Source organism: Strigops habroptila, chromosome 10 (genome assembly GCF_004027225.2).
Source record: "Strigops habroptila isolate Jane chromosome 10, bStrHab1.2.pri, whole genome shotgun sequence".
Lineage (NCBI taxonomy): Eukaryota > Metazoa > Chordata > Aves > Psittaciformes > Psittacidae > Strigops > Strigops habroptila.
In genome coordinates this window covers 41,796,141-41,813,401 of record NC_046359.1, presented here as the reverse complement: position 1 = coordinate 41,813,401, position 17,261 = coordinate 41,796,141, and the positions used below count along the sequence as shown (strand labels likewise).

At 42.1% G+C, this 17,261-nt stretch overlaps 1 protein-coding gene across 2 annotated transcripts in view; it reads left to right on the top strand.

Moving 5' to 3' along the window:
• PPP2R5A (protein phosphatase 2 regulatory subunit B'alpha) overlaps positions 1-17,261 on the top strand; it is a 46,849-nt gene that overhangs the window by 20,671 nt on the left and 8,917 nt on the right. For both annotated transcript variants that reach the window (XM_030499991.1, XM_030499990.2), the window contains exons 3-8: positions 4,859-4,960; positions 9,053-9,145; positions 11,612-11,742; positions 11,831-11,890; positions 13,125-13,233; positions 15,678-15,731. In XM_030499991.1, the coding sequence (XP_030355851.1) occupies positions 4,859-4,960; positions 9,053-9,145; positions 11,612-11,742; positions 11,831-11,890; positions 13,125-13,233; positions 15,678-15,731 (549 nt within the window). The remainder of the gene's footprint in view (positions 1-4,858; positions 4,961-9,052; positions 9,146-11,611; positions 11,743-11,830; positions 11,891-13,124; positions 13,234-15,677; positions 15,732-17,261) is intronic.

Sequence of the window (17,261 nt, the reverse complement as noted above, 5' to 3'; positions counted from 1 at the left end):
AGATCTTTAATAGAAATAAGCGTAAAAATGTGCCATTGTGCTGAAGGGCTGGAATTATTGAAACCCTGTTAATCATTTTGGCTGTTTCACCAGATGCTTGGTAAGTTTCACAAAAGATCTAGGACACTGAGGGGGTTTGTATAGTTTTGCTTTTTTAAAGGACCTGTGTTTCTGTCCTCAATGTGTTTTACACAGGAAAATCAAGGACAGGACAGAGCATGTCCACCTCTTCTCTGGCTTTTATATTGCTGCTGGTGGCAGCAAGCCTGAAGCCTTGCAGTATTTTCTTACTCTGTGTGCCCTCTATAGCCTATTCTTAGAAGAAAGAGTATACTAACTAGCTTATCATACTTGTTGAAGGGAGATTTTCTTTTACACTGAAGTTGTTTTCTTTTCTTGGAGATAAGGTGGTGTTGAGCTGCTCTTTGAGGTTATTGTTGTTGTGCAAATGATTGGGCTCTCTGGATGCTTCTTTTTCCTTCCATAACAAATTTCCATCTCCGTTTGTCCCCTAAAATGACCGAAAATGAAGAAGGCCTTAAATTCTCAGTGAGAGCTTTTTCAGAGCTTGAGACAAAAGATCCCTCCAAGCCTGAATAGTATTTCTAGTCTCCCAGGCAACTGGCAGCAGCAAAGGTCTTTGCTGTGGATCAGGCCCAAGTGCCAGCTTCCAGAAAGAACGCTGGATGGGTCTCTCCCTCCAAACAACACGTGTGTCAGGCTCGAGGCCTTTCTTTTTTTAAATCTCATTGAAGTTTTACTACAGAGGTTATTTCTTTTTTTTCTTTTTAATTTTGTAAGTTTTTGACAGTGTTACTATGTTAAAAGAAAAAGCATTTGAGGTTTCTTTGCAGAGTCTGAAGGATAGTGGATTTTGGGGTGAAAAAGTAGAAATCAGCCTTAATGAAACCCAGCTGACTGGTAGTAAAGGATGTACAGACTCCAAAAATTCTCTAGCAAAGCCGGAGTGGCATCAGTGGCAGAAGCAGAGCCAGTTTCTTTCCAAAGCCCCTTGTCTTTCCCTAGGCCTGGGACACCTTTCCTCCTGCTTGCAGAGGAAGCAGCCCAGTTTCCTTGGAGTTGCCCAAGTCTGGAGGAGGCAATGTCAACAATCCCTTACAGATACCAAGAGGAAAATAAGTGTTGTTCCTGACCAGTGCATAGGCAAGGTCTGTGCGGGTGAGGAGGGCTCTGAGCATTCCTTCCCTTCACATGGTCTCTGTTACTGTGATAGCCAGTACCACGCAGTAGTGGTTTGTGTAGCTGTCCCTGCTCGGATCCTAGGTAGGGAGCACTGGTGGAAATGATACAAATATCTTCAAGCCACCAAGGAGGGAACAAGATCATAAAAAACCCACAAAACCCCTTTGTTTAGGCAGAGGTGCAAGACATGCTGTAGATTACTTTTTGGTGCCCCAGGCAACCTGATTTCACTATAATTTCTTTGCCAAAGCCTTTGAATTAAGAACTGAGAAGTTTTACTTATAAATAGTTTTGAAGGGGTAGCCCAGAATACCTCCTTTCTGATCATCTAAAAGTAATGTCTTCTCTGTTTGGAAGTTCTCAGTTGAAAGTACTCTGAAGCTAACAGCAAATCAGAGTTTGGCACTGTGAATATGTTAAGTTTGAAAACATCCTGGGAAGTTCACAAGCTCTGGCCTTTATCAGGTTTGGGAGCGTAACAGAAGTGTCCCTCCAGTACACGACTCCTCCATTTCCTTGTCCCTGCCAGCCTCTTCTTGCTCCCCACCAGCATGTCAAAATCTGATGTAAATGAGAGTGTCCTAGCAGCTTGCACGAGCTAGGAATTCAGCATTTCATCAGTTATCCCTATCTGCACGCTCAGAAACTGGAATTGAATCTGCTATCTCTCGAAAAGCTCCTTGGGAAGTGCACAGGTAATCATAAAATCATAGAATAGTTTGGGTTGGAAAGGACCTTAAAGCTCATCCAGTTCCAACCCCCTGCCATGGGCAGGGACACCTTCCACTAGAGCAGGTTGCTCCAAGCCCCTGTGTCCAACCTGGCCTTGAACACTGCCAGGGATGGGGCAGCCACAGCTTCTCTGGGCACCCTGTGCCAGCGCCTCAGCACCCTCACAGGGAAGAGCTTCTGCCTTAGATCTAACCTGAACTTCCCCTGTTTCAGTTTGAACCCATCACCCCTTGTCCTGTCGCTCCAGTCCCTGATGCAGAGTCCCTCTGCAGCATCCTTGTAGCCCCCTTCAGACACTGGAAGCTGCTCTGAGGTCTCCACGCAGCTTCTCTTCTCCAGGCTGAACAGCCCCAATGTTCTCAGCCTGTCTCCATACGGGAGGTGCTGCAGCCCCTGATCATCCTCGTGGCCTCCTCTGGACTTGCTCCAACAAGATAATAAGGGACTTCTTTCTTGTTTTAATAAAATAGAATTGCTGTATCTTAATACATTAACTAGCACATTTTCAGATGTCACTGTCACCAGACTTTCTGAGATTTAATTTAGGAAGCTAATGCTGGGGTTCTCTGGAAACCTATCCAGCTGTAAAAGCCTTTTAGGATTTGTATTTCTCAAATCACAGTTTTGGGATAAGACCCCGCTTACAAAAGAAAAAGGATGTTTTAAGGAATACAAGAGGATATAGAGAAGAAGTTGCCAATGGAAAAACAATGGGGGTTTTAGCCCAAACCCCATTTTTTATCAGTACTATTAGCAAGACATTAGAAATAAGCAAAGGAGACAGGAAGCAAAAGTATTCAAAACAGAACGAAGCAAATGAACAGTGGTTTTAAGGAGACAGGCTAGTATATAAAAATTGTGCCCAGTTTACTCTAAGTTTCTGAGTTCTCAGGAGGCTGATAATACTAGTAGAAGCACTGAATGCTCTGAAAATCATAGCATTAGTTTTCTAAAGATCTGGCCAAGAGGCTTGCTCTTTGTTTCCACTGCACAAGTATCTTCAGTAGGTAGTACCTTTGGTTTAGCCTTCAAACTGCTGCTTTCTCTACTTGGAGGTTTTGAGCTAAAGGGTTGACTGGGTCATTTCAGCAAGGTGCATCTAGAAATAAAAGGATGCATTTTCAAGAGATGTTACCCAAAGACTTATAAGCAGAGGTGAGGAAGCCTCTGTAAGGGACTGACTTGTACATTGCATGTTTTTGTTGAATACCTACTAAGAGTAGACAATATTAAATAACACAACTAGGACTGTAGTCTTGGGGTTTGGGCTTGATTAAACTTCACCTTCTCGCAGACTCCTATTTCCCCCTCCTTTCCCCCCAGCCAGTTTCTCTTGTGCTCCAGAACCCCCAGTCCCTTGTGTTTACAACTTTAAAGTACAACTGTACTGTTTCAGGTTGGGGTTTTTTCCTGCTGTGCAGTAAACAAGGAGACTGCTGTAGCGCCCATCCGTATGGAACATCATTGCTCTTCTACTCCAGAGCAGCAGTGTCTGCAGCTTTACCGTGTACCAACAGTACAGACAGTGACAGGACACGGAATGAGGCGCATAGGAGGGAATGAAAAGTCAGTTTATGCAATAGCTTTGTATCTTGTTTAATGAGGCAGGTGATTCTTCAGTGCAGAGCCAGCTGGGTGACTTCAGGAGCTTTTCAAGCCCTTCTGCAAAATCCTTCAAACACCTTGGAGACTCCCTGGGAGCTGTGCAGCAGCATTTGCTGCAAACTGACATTTCCTATGGTCTTTAGTAGGCTTGGGTGGTTAGCAGCTATTTGAAACAGATTTGGTCAAAAAGAATAAAGGGTTTGAAAGAAGATTGGAAAAGTTGGGCTACACATGTTCCGGAAAAACCAGGAGAAAAGGCAGAAACAAAATGAACTCTTATGTTCTCCTCTGTTCATGTTAAAGAGGCTTAAAATCCAGTATGTTACATCTGGCACAAGAGATGCCATTTCTTTTTCTTTTGACATCTGAAAGATTGGTCTTCTCTCCAGACTAACGTATACTTGAAAAAAGCCCAGAAGAAACCTCTTTAAACTTGCCCTTTTGAATTGGATTTGACAATTTGTACTTAAAGTAACTTGGTACCTATTTTTCTTAGGGTTTTTTTTTCCAAAGTTACTCTGTGTTAAGTCAAACATTTACAATTGTTAATATAGTTCTGACTGCCCCAAACTGTGAAACATCTTGAAATGATGAAAGGTGAAAAATTGTCACAGTACTTCAGTTCTTACTTTAAAGTGAGAAATAGCTTGAAATTAAGTGAAGAACTCTAAAATGAGAGATGTTTTGGGGGTTGTCTGCCTTAGATGTGGAGAGCACATAATTAGTGGTTAGTGATGCTGTATTTGTTGTCTTATATAGAATCATGGAATAGTTTGAGTTGGGAAGGACCATAAGATCATCCAGTTCCACCCCCCTGCCACGGGCAGGGACACCTCACACTAGAGCAGGTTGCTCCAAGCCCCTGTGTCCAACCTGGCCTTGAACACTGCCAGGGATGGGGCAGCCACAGCTTCTCTGGGCACCCTGTGCCAGTGCCAATAAAACCAGCTCTTGGTGACACAGAGTTGAAAATTGCTCTTTGTAAGAGGAAACTACAACTTTAACTTTCTTGGTTTCAGAGAAAAATCTTAAACGTGACCGTGTCCAGCTCCAAACTTGTAACCCACTTGAAAGACAAATGTTACTTTCTTATTATTTTCATTGGCCTGTTTCAGACTTTTGGCTGTTTGGATTTAGCAGGTTTGAGGGGAGTGGGGGAAAGGAGATTACAAAAAAAGGCATTAAAATATTTATCTATTATATTGGGTTTTTTAAATATGGTTTTGTTTCATGTAATGTGAGGACAACATCAGTGCCTTGCTGCATTTGACCTGTGGAAGCATAAAAAGTGATATAATTAAATTCTCTTCTCTTGCAGATTAGTTCTAATATTTTCAGAACACTTCCACCTAGTGATAATCCAGATTTTGATCCAGAAGAAGACGAACCGACTCTTGAAGCCTCATGGCCCCACATACAGGTATGTGATACCTTTATAGAATCATGGAATCCCAGACTGGTTTGGGGAGGAAAGGACCTTAAGCTCATCCAGTTCCAACCCCCTGCCACGGGCACGGACACCTTCCACTAGAGCAGGTTGCTCCAAGCCCCTGTGTTCAACCTGGCCTTGAACACTGCCAGGGATGGGGCAGCCACAGCTTCTCTGGGCACCCTGTGCCAGCGCCTCAGCACCCTCACAGGGAAGAGCTTCTGCCTTAGATCTAACCTGAACTTCCCCTGTTTCAGTTTGAACCCATCACTCCTTGTCCCTGATGAAGAGTCCCTCTCCAGCATCCTTGTAGGCCCCTTGTAGCCTCTGGTGATAGCTGTAACGATTATAAGTTTGCAAACATCAGCATGCAGGAGAAGGGAGCAGCTGACTATCCAGAAGTGGCCATTGCAGCCTACTTCCTGAAATGCCTGAGGTAAAGCTTCATGGATTTCCCAAGGATTTCCAAATTGACACCTTTTACCAGCTGTACCTGTTCTAGGAGCAGTGGTACTGATTATCAGGAAGCTTGACAATTTTGAACACATTGAAACTGCATAAACACTCCTGCAATGTACAAAACTTCCCTGTGCTACAGCTCAGAAACTGGATTTTTGAGCACTCTATTTCTTTTTCTGAAAGCTCTTTAAGAACAATAGCAACAGTCATGATTCTGGAATTGCATGTGTTTCTCTGAAGCATCCAGGAGGTTACTAGTGCATATTCTGCCTGTGGAAGAAATGAGACGTGACAGTTTAAGTTGTCATCAAGTATGGAGAATCTTGGATTAATATTGACTTGTTCTGTTTTATAGATGACATGTACCTTGGATTTGGTTGTAGTTGATAACCTAAACTTAATCTTGGACAGCTTGTACCAGGATGTTACAGCATTATGCTTTAACTTAGTTCTTCTGCTTGATATTTATTGCAGTGCCCATATCTATTTATGGAAAGAAGCCACAATTGTCCTTCCCTCCCCCTATCCTTTTGGGAAAACAAACTATACCAGTTTAATCTTGACTTGTAAAAGGTTCTCTGTCCCATGACAATTCTACTGGCTCCTTCTGTGTATCCTTTCAGGTTTGAATACATTTCCTCAAGCATGTGTAGGACTGGACATCTCTATCCGTACTGTCAGTATCTTCCTGGAATATCCCAGCATTTCATCTGTCACTTCCATGTCTTCATCGAGTAGATGGATCTTAATCATCCTTTCTCAGCTCGAAGGCTGCCTAAGCAGAGCTTTTTCTTCAATCTCTGTGATGTTGCAATGCTTGAGTTTCATGCTGTATTTCTTACTCCAGGCCCTCAGTGTCAGCGTGTTCTTTTTTACTGATAACCTGACATACTTCTTTCTTCTTTTTCCTCTTTTTTCTTTTTCCCTGGTAATAGCTTCCAGTGTTGTGTCATTGTCTAAGTAATTTACACACATAACTAGGTTTTTGTGGTGGTCACTGACATAAATACTTAATTATAAGAATTTATTACAGAAATATTGATTGAAATTTGATGCCAAAATTAATCCCTATGAAGCTGTGCTAAAATCCTGCCTCCAGCTGTATGTTTCCCATCAATACAAACCACTGACGAGTTTATCCTGTTTCTAGCTTGAAAAAGATCAGTAGAATCGTAACATGGTTTGGGTTGGAAGGGACATTCAAAGCTCATCTAGTCCAACCCCCCTGCAAGAAGCAGGGACATCCTCAACTAGATCAGGCTGCCCTGAGCCCTGTCCAACCTGAACTTGAATGTTTCCAAGGATGTGGCATCTGTACCAGGGATGTCGCACCTCTTTGAGCAACCACTTCCAGTGTTTCAGCACCTCCATTGTAAAAAAATTTCTTCCTTATATCTAGCCTGAATCTCCCCTCTTTTAATTTAAAACCATTGCCCCTTGTCCTGTCACAGCAGGCCCAGCTAAAAAGCTTATTCCTGTCTTTCTTAGAAGTCCCCTTTAGGCACTGGAGCTGCTGTAAGGTCTCCCCTTCAGGAGCCTTCTCTTCTCCAGGCTGCCCCAGCCCAGCTCTCTCAGCCTGGCTCCAGAGCAGAGCTGCTCCAGCCCTCGCAGCAGCTCCGGGGCCTCCTCTGGCCTCGCTCCAGCAGCTCCACGTCCCTCTTGTGCTGTTGCCCCAGAGCTGGATCAGGACTGCAGGGGGGGTCTCACCAGAGCGCAGCAGAGGGGCAGGATCCCCTCCCTGAGCTGCTGCTCACGCTCTGGGGGTGCAGCCCAGCACATGGGGGGGTTCTGGGCTCAAGCACACACTGCCAGGTTATGTCCAGGTTTTCATCCACCAGTACCCCCAACTCTTTCTCCTCAGGGCTGTTCTCAATCATACCTGCAGCCCGTATTGGTACCAGGGGTTGCCCTGACCTGGGTGCAGGACCTTGCACTTGCCCTTGTTGAACCTCATGAGGTTCACGTGTGCCCACCTCTCAAGTTTGTCCAGGTCCCTCTGGATCCCATCCCTTCCCTTGGGTGCATCAACTGCACCTCTCAGCTTGGTGTCACCTGCAAACTTGCAAACACTTGGTCCTGCTGTCTGTGTCACTGATGAAGACATGAAACAGCCATGGTTTATCTCTTTCTAAGGCAGAGGCTGGAGTATGGTAATACTTAGAATTATGTTATTGGATTGTCTATTACCACGCTTTTAAAAGTTCTGTTCTATGTTGTCTCTTGTGCACCTACGGTGTTTATGCACAAGAAGACAAATTAAGGCTATCCAGGGAAGCTTGGGTTTTAGTACAGTATTGTTACATGAAATCTGTATACATTTAAACTGCCAATATGAAAAGCTCTGGTTACAGTCTGTCAGAGGGAAGAAAGAGTGAAGGGGAACTTGTGTTTCTGAGCTTGTGCTTTGCAGATGGAGCAATACCCTCCTTGAGGCTATGTGTAAGTAATGTTCTAGATAAAAAGTAGCTATTGTCAAGCACTTCTCTCAGCTGAACTTCATAATCCTGAACTACTCAGGTGTTGGCTCTCAGTTTAGTAAGTACTCAGAGTGGTAATAGTTCAGATACCTGCCTGTGAGTATGACCACAGCTCTGTGTGGGTTTTATTTAGAAGTCCAGTCAGTGATGTCTTTATGTATCTAACTTGCATGTTAGTATTATTACTAACCAGTTTAACACGGAGTTAAGAAATAGGTGTTGAGAATATAAGCAGCCCTGAATGTATCTAAACATACACGTTTCCTCTCAATTCTGTCTTGGTTAAGAGATGCCTTATGTGTATTTTACACATCTGCCATTGTAGTACTGTAGTACATTGTAGTCCAAGGCACACAATACTGCAGTACAGTATTGTGTGTGTCTTGGACTTCTGATGAACCCCAAAATATGGCACTTGTGCTCTGGCTGCTTCTTGCCTCTCTCTGCTATCTCAGTCCTTCACTCTCTCCTGTCTCTTTTTCCATCTGTGGGCATCATGGGTTCATAGCAAGTGGGGACTTGAACTCAACAGACATAATACACTACAAAATACAAAGGACTGAAGATATGAAGATAAATCTGCAGAGGATCCTATTGTTTGATTTGAGTGTCCAGGATATAGAAACCTAATGTTGAGCCAAACTCTTTAGTTTCTGCGTATTCATTGAGCTTTTTAATGACTTTTCATTTTTGGAGTTTTCAGCTGTAACTTAATTTCAGGAACACTTAGCAGATTTTTCTTATGTGTTTAAGGAATTACATGGTGTTAGAACATTTAATTTTACCCTCAGTGCTGTAAAGTGTTTGGTAACTTATTTCTACAAAATAAATTCTTAATATAGGAGGAAGTGTGAATTTATGGAATATGAAATAACTATGGAGTAGTTGAACTTGCTTTTTGTCTAATAGTGATATTTTCAGTCAATTGTTTACTAAACTTTGACTCTTCTGGGAACTAGTGTTCTTGATACTTAATGTAACTGTTTCAGTAAATTCCAGTAGAGGTTGTGATTAAACAGTGATGCGTCAGGCTTCAGTTTCATGCTTTTCAGCATGTGACTAGCCCCACTGACACTGTGGTGGTGGGCCTGAGATCTGTGTTACCGTGCACTCACTAACCAGAGAATTTTCATTTCGATGTTTGTAGTTGGTGTATGAATTCTTCCTGAGGTTTTTGGAGAGCCCGGATTTTCAGCCTAGCATTGCAAAGCGGTATATTGACCAGAAGTTTGTACAGCAGGTAAGTAGAGTGTTTTCCCACCCCTAGATTTAAAGATCACCTCTTCAGTTGAACTTACCAGGTGGACTGTACAGACAAGGAGAATATTAGAATCATAGAATGGTTTGGGTTGGAAAGGACCTTGAGATCGTCCAGTTCCAGCCCCCTGCCATGGGCAGGGACACCTCATGCTAAACCATGTCACCCAAGGCTCTGTCCAACCTGGCCTTGAACACTGCCAGGGATGGAGCATTTACCACTTCTCTGGGCACCCTGTGCCAGCGCCTCAGCACCCTCACAGGGAAGAGCTTCTGCCTTAGATCTAACCTGAACTTCCCCTGTTTCAGTTTGAACCCATCACCCCTTGTCCTGTCGCTGCAGTCCCTGATGAAGAGTCCCTCTCCAGCATCCCTGTAGCCCCCTTCAGACACTGGAAGCTGCTCTGAGGTCTCCACGCAGCTTCTCTTCTCCAGGCTGAACAGCCCCAATGTTCTCAGCCTGTCTCCATACGGGAGGTGCTGCAGCCCCTGATCATCCTCGTGGCCTCCTCTGGAGCTGCTCCAACAGCTCCATGTCCTTCTTATGCTGAGGACACCAGAACTGTACAGTGCTGCAAGTGGAGCTTTCATGCTGATACAGGGTTAAATTTTAGTTGTTCCAACAGTGGTTTCTGCCAAACACCACATAAACAGCACATTGTACCACACAGGCGAGATGTAATTACTGACTTCAGAAACACTTCGTCTTCAGTTATCAACCTTCATGCTTTGCAATGCAAGATAGTTGTCATTTGTAAATACAGGTTGTGTTGTTAACAATTTGTAACTTCCAGTCAAATCAACAATGTGCTAATTGAATTTTTGTAGTGCTTTTGTGTTTGTTTTTCATAGGTTTATCATGGGAAAACTTACAGCAAACTTTTTTTCCTGCAAAAACTTCATGTACTTATTGGACAGGAAATGTGTTCCAACATCTGCTAACTCGTGACTAGATAGTGTCATTCTCTTTACTATTGTTTGTTAACCAGAGAAGGAAAATCAAGTAAGAAGGTACATAGGAAAATCATGCTTTGCCTTGCAAAGTAATTACGAGCTAGAAAGTGAAGTGAGATTTCATATTAAATATGACTTCTCAGGGAACTGGGCTGTAGAATACCATAACAATTTTTGTCCAAGGTTACTCAGTGGGGATTTTCTTTTACCACGTCAAAATAGTTGTTTGCTAAGGAAAAGCTCAGTATCTGCAGAGTGAGTGCCGGCAGGCCAGCACAGCACAGCAATGAAGAGTGAAAACATAGATGGACACTTTCCCTCCCCACTTTCAGTGGCTGCATTTAATTTCCACTTATTTGGTTTTACTGTTTTTGTTTAGAGGCATTTCCTTCTTTATTTCCTTCAACTTTCCCACAAAACTTAGGCCTGGAGCTGCTGCTGAACTTTTGGCTGTGGGTATCCAATATTGACCCCGTTGCAGTGTTTCAGTTCCTGACCTTTCACTTGATCTTTCTGTATAGTACAAGACAGACAATGCAATGAACTGAGATAGATACATATGTATAGATAGAGATATATATACATATGGGGGGGAAGAAGTGGAGTAGTGACCTTGAGAAATTCCTCCTAAGTGCAAGAATGAGCCTGAACAAAGTTCCTGAACAGCTCTTTCCAGTCCCTTGTGCTGCTTGCTGTAGGCATACCTGAGCCCACAGACCCGGACTGAGCAGAGGCTGAGGACTGCTTGAGATAAGTTACTGACCTGTGTAGTGCAGGTAGTGTTTCTGAACACGCTCTTACTTGGACCTGCAGGGGAAATAAAATCACTACAATAATGGTCTGTACTGGGATGGGAACATCTTTTGATGTCTTCAAGGGAGTATGGTCTTTCCTTGGCAAACTTTCTACAAGAAACAAATGGGTGGGAAATCTTCCTAGCTGCTTGTGGCATTTAGTTTGTATTAGCAGAGAATTGGTTAATAGTTATGTATCTTACGCTTCTTTTATGACCCCTTCCCTATTATTAATTGTGACATTTTGTGTATGGGAATGCTTTTGCTTAACCTTCAAGACAACAAGTAGCTTTTTGAGATGAGCTGTACAGGATTTTGATTAAGAAATTGTAACTGACACAGACTTGGTTCACTTTGATTTCTTTAAGACCAAGTGTAAACCACTTACCTTAAGGTTTGATAATCTAATTCTTACAATTTAATTTTCCTTTTGATAGTGTGATAGTTGTTGGAATTGCTTTGTCTGTTGTATACAGGCTTCTGAAGGGAATGAAGCTGCTGGTTTCTTTATTTTTTTAATAAGCAGCTTTACTAAAAATCTAATTTTGAAGATATAATGTTGACCTAAAAATGATCTTCAGTTAAACTGATTTAGATTCTTCTAATGCCAACTTGTAAATGAAAGTTAATACTTGAATTGGTTATAACATAACAAAATTGAAGTCCTTCAGAAGTAATACCTTTCAATTTCATTTTTCAAGTTGTTGGAGCTCTTCGATAGCGAAGACCCACGAGAACGTGATTTCCTAAAGACAGTTCTTCATAGAATCTATGGGAAATTCCTTGGTTTAAGAGCATTCATCAGGAAACAGATCAACAACATTTTCCTCAGGTATGCTCTGTGTGTGTGTGACTAGGTTGAGGAATATTTTATCTTTGGGATCTCTGATCCTCTGTTTTGATGTCTGTTTTTGTAACAGGTTTATATATGAAACAGAGCACTTCAATGGTGTTGCTGAACTTCTCGAGATATTAGGAAGGTAAGTTTGATCTGACAAATATAAAATGTTGTGGGTGTTTGCTTCTGCTTGCTTGCTTTGGGAATGGAGGGGAAGAGAAATACTACAGTAACGAGTAATGAAGTGCAGTCACTGATCTAATACTGTCTGGGTTACCGTGTGAATATCAAGTGAAGGTAGAGTATAAATTATTCTGTTTTGGTGCAAGTTTTACAGATGACTGGCAAAATATTTCTCAAGGCTCCTTGTTTGTCAGGAATATCTACTCTTCCTTGTCTTATACAGAATCATAGAATAGTTAGGGTTGGAAAGGACCTTAAGATCATCCAGTTCCAACTCCCCTTGTTCTTGGATTCCAAAAATGAATGTTAACTTTTGCCCTCGTGCTGAATGAAATGCTTTAATCTTCAGCAGGCTGGTTTTCTTCAAATTCTATTCAGGAAAGCCTTGTAAGTGCTGAGGGGGGAGTTGAGTTGTCTTTTTTTTTGACATTATTTCACTAATATAATTTTTAACTTTGAAGGTTTTTTATGACAATGTTTTACTGTTTTTCCAAAACTGTCACACACATTTTACAGTAGAAAACTTTATAAATATTACTTGGTCCAACTGAAAATCCAACCATTGTGAAGCTACTGTGGAGCAAACTGTCACGAAAACCAAATGAAAGGAATGCCATTGTTTTCTCAGCGTTAGCTAGAATGTAGGGGGAAGAGAAACCCCAACCTCTTCCCAAAGGACTTTTGTCTGTTCTACAACTGATCAACTCTTCAAAACAAGTTTACTGAAGCAATGAGAACTTTTTAATGTTGCTTTTGGAGGGGAGGGTTGTTCAATAGTCTCAAACTGCTCTGTTAAAATAGTTCCAAAACATATGCCACAATGTCTCTTTCTCTGCAAGTGGCGTGTGATTGTGGGTGGAATGGATCAGCTTCCTCACGCATCTGTCTAAGCTTTACAGTTAGACAGCAAGGCGTACTGTGGATGGTTTTACTTAGTCAAGGTCACAATCAAAATGCTTCAGCTCATCTAACAAGTATTATTTGACTCCTGCTGTGGTTCTTAAGTATTCCCACCAAAAGTCTAAACTCTCATGAGACCAACACTTTAAAGGTTATGCATATGTAGAGCTGGTTTATGGCTTCAAAATAACCAGGTTTAGAAATGGGGCGTCTCTCGAATTTATATAAATTCTTGACTTGCTGGGAGAAATAGATTGTCATAAAAAATAAACCCTGCTTATTCATGTTTTCAGTATTATCAATGGCTTTGCACTGCCACTGAAAGCAGAACACAAACAGTTCCTTATGAAAGTTCTGATTCCCATGCATACTGCAAAGGGATTAGCTTTGTTTCATGCACAGGTAAGCTTTTGCCTATTCTTAAGAGTTGGTGGGGGTTCTTTGTATTTGCATTTGAAACTAAGGAAATCTAAAGCAGGATGTGTTGTTCTGTCAATATTCCAAAATATTTGCAAATTCAGTCACTCTTAAAAGAAATAATCTTAGAGATCTTATGTCTAAATGTTAATTTTGAGATAATATTTAGCATATATTAAAAGTGAAAGAATGTACCAGTGAGTCAAAGTCATGTCAGCTGAAGTGAGAAGCTTTCTTGCTTGCTGGTCTCGTCACACTTTAAGCTTCATTTAATCCCAGGACCCTGTGCTGTAGTCACATCCTTTATGTAACCTAAATGCCGTGCATAAAGGAACCTTGAGGATGGCCAGGTACATACTTCAGAAGTGCTTTTGTATTGCTAAAACCATACCAGTGACAGAGAGGGGAGGAGAATGTTGGATATAAACGGCAGAAATGCCCAATAGCTCTCTGGATCAATCCAGCTAGAAATTATGTAGATCCTGACACACTGTCAGAATGCTGCAGTTCATTTGACTTCCATTCTTATACTTTGCACAGACATTCAGCTTTTTATTTGAGGAATAATGTGTGTCCTTTCCAGACATATGGCACTTGAGTATTGAATCCATTCGATGCAGACTTGCAATTCTGCTGTGGCTAATTAAAAACTTGCTTTGTTAACTTAGCTCACTAATACAGCTCCTTATAGACTAATGATATAAGGAAATGAGTTCCTAATTAAAGCAAAGTCATTATGACTGTAGAGTTACCAACAGGATTGAGTCAGAGCTCAAGTTAATTCCTGATTCTCCTATAAAGTTTTAAGTTAATTAAATCACTTGTCTTTGTGGCTTATTGCCGTGCAGTAGGCTGCTCCATGGAGTGAGTCAGTGATACGGAAGGCACCAGTGGCTTGCCAAAGGTCCTCTCCCTGGCAGATCAGTACAGCAAGCTGGCCTCTTTGCTGTGAGATGTTTAACATCACGAATGTTCATCACTACCTGAAAGACTCCTATTAATTCAGCTGTACTGTGGACCCCAAAGTAGCATTTGGTTTGCTGACCAGGCTCTTCCCCCTCCCTTCATAAAGCACTATTGCCACGTGCAGTTTCAGCACTGGGTGTTTCTGGTTTTGTATTATCCTGGAGGTGGAGACCAGCATCACATCAGCTTAGCAGTCAGGGGTGGTCTGGTTGCTTTGTACAGGACAGGTTTAGCCTATTCTTAAAAGTTAAAGCCATAAAGTTGAATTAAGCTGAAGTCTTTGTGTCTGTGAATAGAGCATTACCGCACAATATGTGTAATGGGATTTTATGAGATTAAGGTGTGACATTTCTTATTTGTTGAAGCTACACGTATACATCCTTAGCCTAAGGGTAACAGAAATAAATTAGACCTGTGGTAATTACAGAATTGTAATTATCAGCTTTGGGATAACAGATTAAAAAAAGGAGAGAAAGGTGATGCTTGAATTCAAGCATCTGAAGTATTGAAATGTAAGTGTAGCACATGTCCATAATCTTTGCTTTATACTGTGAGATGAAAAACCTGTGACTTCTTAAAATCAGCCTTAGTGGAATCTGGCATTGTAACTACTTTAGTAATAGGATTTTTGCATGGTTTCTGTACTGGGCAGATGTATAGTTGTTTAGTTAGTTGATTATGTGCTGAGTAACTAAACAACAAGTAATCAGGTAACATAAAATACCACACTTTGGCCTAAGAAGACTTTCCTGGGCAGGACTCACTAAAGGCTGGGAGAGCACGCTGGGGACTTGATGACGTTTTGCTTCCCCTGCTTCAGACACTCTTCATGGGTGTTTGTTGCTGGCCATTGCTGGGGACAGGCTGCTCAGCTGCCTCATCTCATGTGGCCATGCAACACCTGCAAATGCTTTTGCCTGTAATCTCACTGCTGAATGTTGTATGCTGGACATGTCTAGTACTTGAGCAGTGTGTGCTCAGTCAAACCTGTTATAAAACTTTCTTTTTTGACTGAAAATATCACCTTTTTTACCTCTGTGTAGATGTTTGAAATTATAGTTTTGTAATGTTAATACAGGAAATACATCTTACTGTATATATTTAACATAATACGTTGAGGGAAAGTCTGTCTGGATCCTGGATTTGAGTTAGGGAAATATCTGTCAAGCTTAAAAGTAATTTTCTTCCAGGCTGGGGGGAGGGAGGGAGGGGAAAGAAAAAAAGGGAAGGTTTTTGGTATGCAGGAAGCTTTAGTAAGATAGAGCAGGCCTGTATATCTTGCTGCTTTAATTGCTGTTCTGTTTAGTTTGGAAGAACTCGAAATGACTGTGTGGTGGGGTTTGGGTTGGGTCCCCCCTTGCCCCGATCTGAAGTGCTTCCATTATAAGTTGTGATACTCAGTTATGCTGCGATGTCTAAACAGTGTCGGTTTAAACTAAATAATCATCTACCTTCCTTTCTAGCTCGCCTATTGTGTTGTACAGTTCCTGGAAAAAGATACAACTTTAACAGAGCCTGTAAGTGTGTTTTTTCAGTTGGATGGTTTTCTATTTTTAATTTCAACTAAGTATTGCAGTGCAAGTTGCTGGAGTTGTAGAGCAGTACTGTCTGTGCTGCCTTCACGAGCCAGAGGCATTTGGGGGGTATTTTTAAATCTAGAACAGGGTTTGAAAGGGCAGTTACCTCTTAACCCGTGACCAAGATAGGGCACAAATGTAACTCAAAGTTCAAACCACTGGTATCCTGCAAATCACCTCATCTGAGAAAGCCCGTAACAACTGTCTTCCCTCCTGGTAACAACTAGAATCCCAGTATTTTTGGTGCTGGTGGCTTGTGCCTAGCCACTGCATAAAGCTGAAATATTTTAGGGAATAAACAATCCCAAAATAAGAGTTGGAAAGAATAACAACACTTTATTTAGGCAGGAAGGGCTCTGAAATTCTCAGTGTTCCTGTTCTGTCCCTTCAGTTCCTGGGGCACCTCTCAGCAGCTGTACAGGTGCTTCAGGCTCTTGCCAGGCTGAATCTCTGTGATCCACAGTGACAGGACAGCTCAAAGGGGTTTCAGCACTTCTCTGTGCTGGGGCTTTGGCAATGCCTGTAAAGAAGAGCACAGGCTCGGGGCAGTGCAGCAGCTCATGGGGACACAGGCTGATGTCAGAACAGAAACTGAGTTTAGTTGGGCACTTGGAAATCTTTCCATTAGGGGTATGTTGATGTTTAAATCCTTTGATAAGTTGATATTTAAGACCTTTTTTGTAACAGGAAAATGAAAAGCTTATGCAAAATCTAAATTTTTCTGTAAAGAAAAAAAAAAGATGAACAGTTTAGTGGGAACAGTGTGGATCTGCACTGGGATTGCAGTGAAAGCTTGTTTTCTGCACAGCCACTTAACCATAGAATGGTTTGGGTTGGAAAGAACCTTAAAGCTCATCCAGTTCCAACCTGCCTGCCATGGGCAGGGACACCTTCCACTAGAGCAGGTTGCTCCAAGCCCCTGTGTCCAACCTGGCCTTGAACACTGCCAGGGATGGGGCAGCCACAGCTTCTCTGGGCACCCTGTGCCAGCACCTCAGCACCCTCACAGGGAAGAGCTTCTGCCTTAGATCTAATTTAAATCCACCCTCTTTCAGTTTAAAGTGGTTGCCTCTCTTCCTATCCCTACATGTATTAAGTATTGGTGTTCCTCATCAGAAAAGTTATTCTGTAGGTGGTGGAAGGTGGCTGACCTGACTGTAAATGTGCCTTGTCTCCTGGAAGCACTTTCTTTCCCCCTGCACTGCAGCGTTGCCAGCTGTACTGATCAATAAGCTTATTTTGTTGGATAGGGCAAGAAGAAAGGAATTGTGTGAGCCTTAAGCCAAGTGATAAAACCACCCAAGCATCTTGAGAGCTGACGTGAGCAGAAAATGGGTAGTATTACATGGAGACCTGTGAGATTGAATGAACTGATCTGAATTCACAGAGCTGTGATGCAGGATCCAAGCCCAAGCTTTGGCAGTGAAGAAGGCAGGGCTTTTGAAATAGGAGTGCCATGGTGCAATTCCG